The 3,643-nt window shown below is 61.1% G+C and overlaps 1 protein-coding gene across 1 annotated transcript in view; it reads right to left on the bottom strand.

The window, feature by feature from the left end:
* Positions 1-561: 561 nt before the first annotated feature.
* The window catches only part of URAD (ureidoimidazoline (2-oxo-4-hydroxy-4-carboxy-5-) decarboxylase), a 12,767-nt gene continuing 9,685 nt past the window's right edge, over positions 562-3,643 (bottom strand). Inside the window, exon 2 of the mRNA XM_004715144.2 lies at positions 562-1,412. Coding sequence (XP_004715201.1) covers positions 1,066-1,412 — 347 coding nt within the window. The 3' untranslated portion in view covers positions 562-1,065. The remainder of the gene's footprint in view (positions 1,413-3,643) is intronic.

The following is a 3,643-nucleotide window of genomic DNA, read 5'->3' as shown; positions in this document are numbered from 1 at the left end:
AGAAGACAGTGATTTGGGATGATTTAGGTTTATGAAGCCTAAATTGTGTGTGTGTGTGTGTGTGTGTGTGAGAGAGAGAGAGAGAGAGAGAGAGAGAATGAATGAGTAAATGAATGAATAAATGAATGTGGTGGGCCCCTCAGCATGGTGCTACTGCTCAGGCCTCCAGTTTTTGAAGCTGCCCAGCCCATCCCAAGCCCCCAAACCACACCCACTGCGCTCTAGGGGATGTCAGCTCAGAGCGACCCTGTACCATCAAGTGAAAGGGCTGGGCGTATCAGGATATTTGGGGCTGACATCTTAACCAGGGCAGACAGCCTCAATCTTTTTCTCCAGAAGCGGGTGCGCGGTTTGAAACCCGATTTAGCAGTGAGCAGCCTCTCTGCTCACTGGGCTGCCAAGGCTCTGGCACTCCGAGGTTGGAGGTTGGCAGGCTGCCCCGAGCTGGCTCACTCTGTCCTGTCCGGGAAGGTTTCCCTGGGCACCTATGTCCCTCCATTACCCACCTAGGCCGCACTAGGCTGCGGGCCCTGGTCCCAGGCGCATTGGATGGCGGCCGGCGAATGTTATTATTTTAATGGCTGGTGGTGCCCCCAGTCCCGCCTGCCGCGTTCTGCCCTTGGGCTGACCTTCCGTATTGGGAGACAACTCCCCCCATCCAGCCCCAGCCCTCCACTGGGGTTCTCCACTGCCCACGCCTTTCACTCGGACGTTGCCCGGGCGCTAGCCTGCCCTGGCTCCAGTGGCACGCAAGCACAGGTCGCGAGGCCGCAAGTGAGGCGGGCGAAAGAAAACCAGAGAGGCGCTGGGGAATCCGCGATGTGTTTTCCGGCTTGTGGGCAGAAGAGGGAGGCCCTGGCTCGAGAGGGCGACGCACTGGGCTCCACGAAGGTTGCAGGCACGGGCCGCAAAGCGAACGCAGCACTCGCCCACATCTGGCCGCGCGTCGGGGGGGATGGGATGGGGTGGGGTGGGTCAGCGGAGGGACTGAGGGGCGCTAGAGTCGTTCGAGGGCTTCCAGCCCCCTCTCCTCCTGTGGGCGCGAGCAGGCCGGCCCGGTGGGGGCTACAGCCGGGCGGGCTCGGTGCCCAGCAGGTCGGCCAGGCGCAGGCGACCGATGGTTTTCACCTCGCCCAGGGCGGTGCGCAGCTCCTGGGCCGGCGGGCAGTGCAGCCGGCGCTCCAGCTCACGGGCCACCGAGGCCGGGTCGCGGAGGCGCGCGGCCAGCACGAAGGGGAAGCCGAAGCGCGCGCGGTACTGCGCGTTGAGCATGGCCAGATGGTCGCGCTCGGCCGCAGCCAGGCCCTGCAGGCCGGCGGCGCGCTGCTCGCGCTGCGACTCGGCCGTCAGCGTGCCCCGCTGCAGCTCGCGGCCCGCCAGGTCCGGGTGGCAGCGGAGGATGCCCTCTTGGCCTGCAGAGAAACGCAGACACACACGGGGCGTCACCGGACAGCGGGGACAAGGGGAGCAAGGGGGAGGATGGAGGACCACAAGAGAGGGTCCCCGAGGCACTAGGGCGCCGGTGACGCCCGCCCCTCCCTCCAACGTGGCCCAGACTTTGCGCGCGTCACTGTGCTCCCCAAAGACTGGCCAGGAGCTAGGGGCGGGGCGGGAAGCGAGAGGTTTGTCCTTTGAGACCTTGGGCGAGAGGAGAGGGGCCCTCGAAGGCTCGGAATTTACGACTTTCTCGGGAGGGAGCGGGGCGGCGATAAGGAGCGGGTGAGCTCCGTAGCCTTTCAAAGTCCTTTGCTCTCAGGGGGGCTTTGATGTCCAAGGGGGCCGGACGCGATGGCCTGAAGACTTCCTGAGCGAGCCAGGGAATGAGTTTCGGGCCGCTGCGGAGGGGAACGCGCAGGGCAGGGGCGGGGTGCGTCTGCGGGGACACTGGCGCTGGGCAAACACACGCCCAGGATTCTGTGACCCATTGTGAGCTCCGGGGGCTGGAATCCGGGATCTAAAGGGGATGGGGGAGATGTGGACGGGGCGGGATGGGGGGGGGGCGATTACCTGCCCGTTTCCAGGGGGAACTTTGAGTTAAAGGGGCCTTCCTAAAGGGGCCCAGCGGCCACCTCTTCCCACTCCTCCCAGAGAGAGAGAGGGAGCAAGGTGCTAAGGGAAGAACATGTCTCAGCCCGACGGGCCTAACGTTGCAAAAGGACCCGATGATGGGAAAGTATAGGCTCCACGGGAAAGGAGAGAGAGGACTTCCGTGAAATGGACTGACTTGGGGTCTCAAGCAGAACCATCTTGAGGAGAGGGCAGGGCAGAGCCGCGTTGCCTTCTGTTGTGCACACAATGAGGAACGGACTCAAAAGGACGGAAGGACAACAAACGCAAAACGGCCCTCAGTGCGGTCCAGCCTGTCCCGATGCCTGGCTACCCGATGGGACCTGGGATAACAGCTCCTGTGGGGTTCCCGACTGCAGCGATGGGAACAGAAACTCTTGTGCCTCTAGCAGAGCAGCTGGTGGTTTGGAACCGCTGACCTTGCGGTTAGCAGCCTCATGGGAAACCAACCCGAAGGGCCACCAGGGCTCTAAAAGAAGAAGATGGGAACCCCCTGGGACTTCTAGTCTGAGGGAGACTGGACCCCCTGGAGCTGGGCAGAGGAGCTAGTCTGCATTCAGTCCCAGTTCTGACAGCGGGAGCAGCGCCTCCTTCTCTGTACCTCCAGGGTGAAGATATCTCCCTTGCCCAGTTGTGTTACCATTAGCTCCTGACCCATAGCGACCCCACGCACAACAGAAAGCAATACTGCCCGGCCTGCGCCGCCGGCCTCACCAGGGTTCCTATGCCTGAGCTTCATCCAGGGGTGGATACAGAGAGCAATGCCCGGTGAAAGGTCCAGGATCCCTCACGGCCCCAGGAGGACACACAATGGCACCGCACCCAGCTGAGGGGACATCCCCCAGCCACAGTCCCTGCCTCTTCGAAGCCCAACAGAGCCCCTGCCGCCCTCCTGCTCTGGTCCTGAGGCAGGTCTTGTGAGGCTGACTTGGAAAAGGGAGTCATGAAAAAAACAAAAAAGACCTTGAAGGATGGTGTATTTCACACACACACACACACACACACACACACATGCACACATACACAAACCCAAACTCCTGGCTGCAGAGGTGGACATGTGGGACCTCAGGTGTTCAGGAGGGAACGCTTTCCCACCATGCTTTCTTGAGTGTCATTGCCCTGTGGGTTCCACTCACTTAGGTGAGTAGGCCAGTGCACATGTCTTACAATAGTACCTCCCCTTGCAGTCTCTGCCCAAGTAAAGGATGATGAGCTGATGGCAGGGGTCCTGGCAGTGTAGTGGGTTAGGCACTGGGTTGCTTACCACAAGGTTGGCGGTTCAAAGCCACCAGGTACCTGTCAGGAGAAAGATGAGGCTGGCTGTTCCAGTAAAGGAAACCCTATGACACAGTTCCACTCTGTTCTGTAGGGTCACTGTGAGTTGGCATCCACTCAAAGGCAAGGGGTTTAGCTGGTTTGGGGGGTAGTGTCATCTAACTCACCAACCAGCCGCCCTCAGAGGCAGGGAACCCGAGGGATCTTCATTGAAGAGAAAGATGGAGGGAGGCCTGGAGAGGGTTAGGGGACAGACAGAAACTACCCAAACATCCCCCCACCCTGTCTGTGGAGAAATGGG

Source organism: Echinops telfairi, unplaced genomic scaffold (genome assembly GCF_000313985.2).
Source record: "Echinops telfairi isolate 266 unplaced genomic scaffold, ASM31398v2 ScPeMD7_2565;HRSCAF=3150, whole genome shotgun sequence".
Classification (NCBI taxonomy): Eukaryota; Metazoa; Chordata; class Mammalia; order Afrosoricida; family Tenrecidae; genus Echinops; species Echinops telfairi.
The sequence above is the reverse complement of the archived record's forward strand: the minus strand, read 5'-3'. Positions and strand labels throughout refer to the sequence as shown.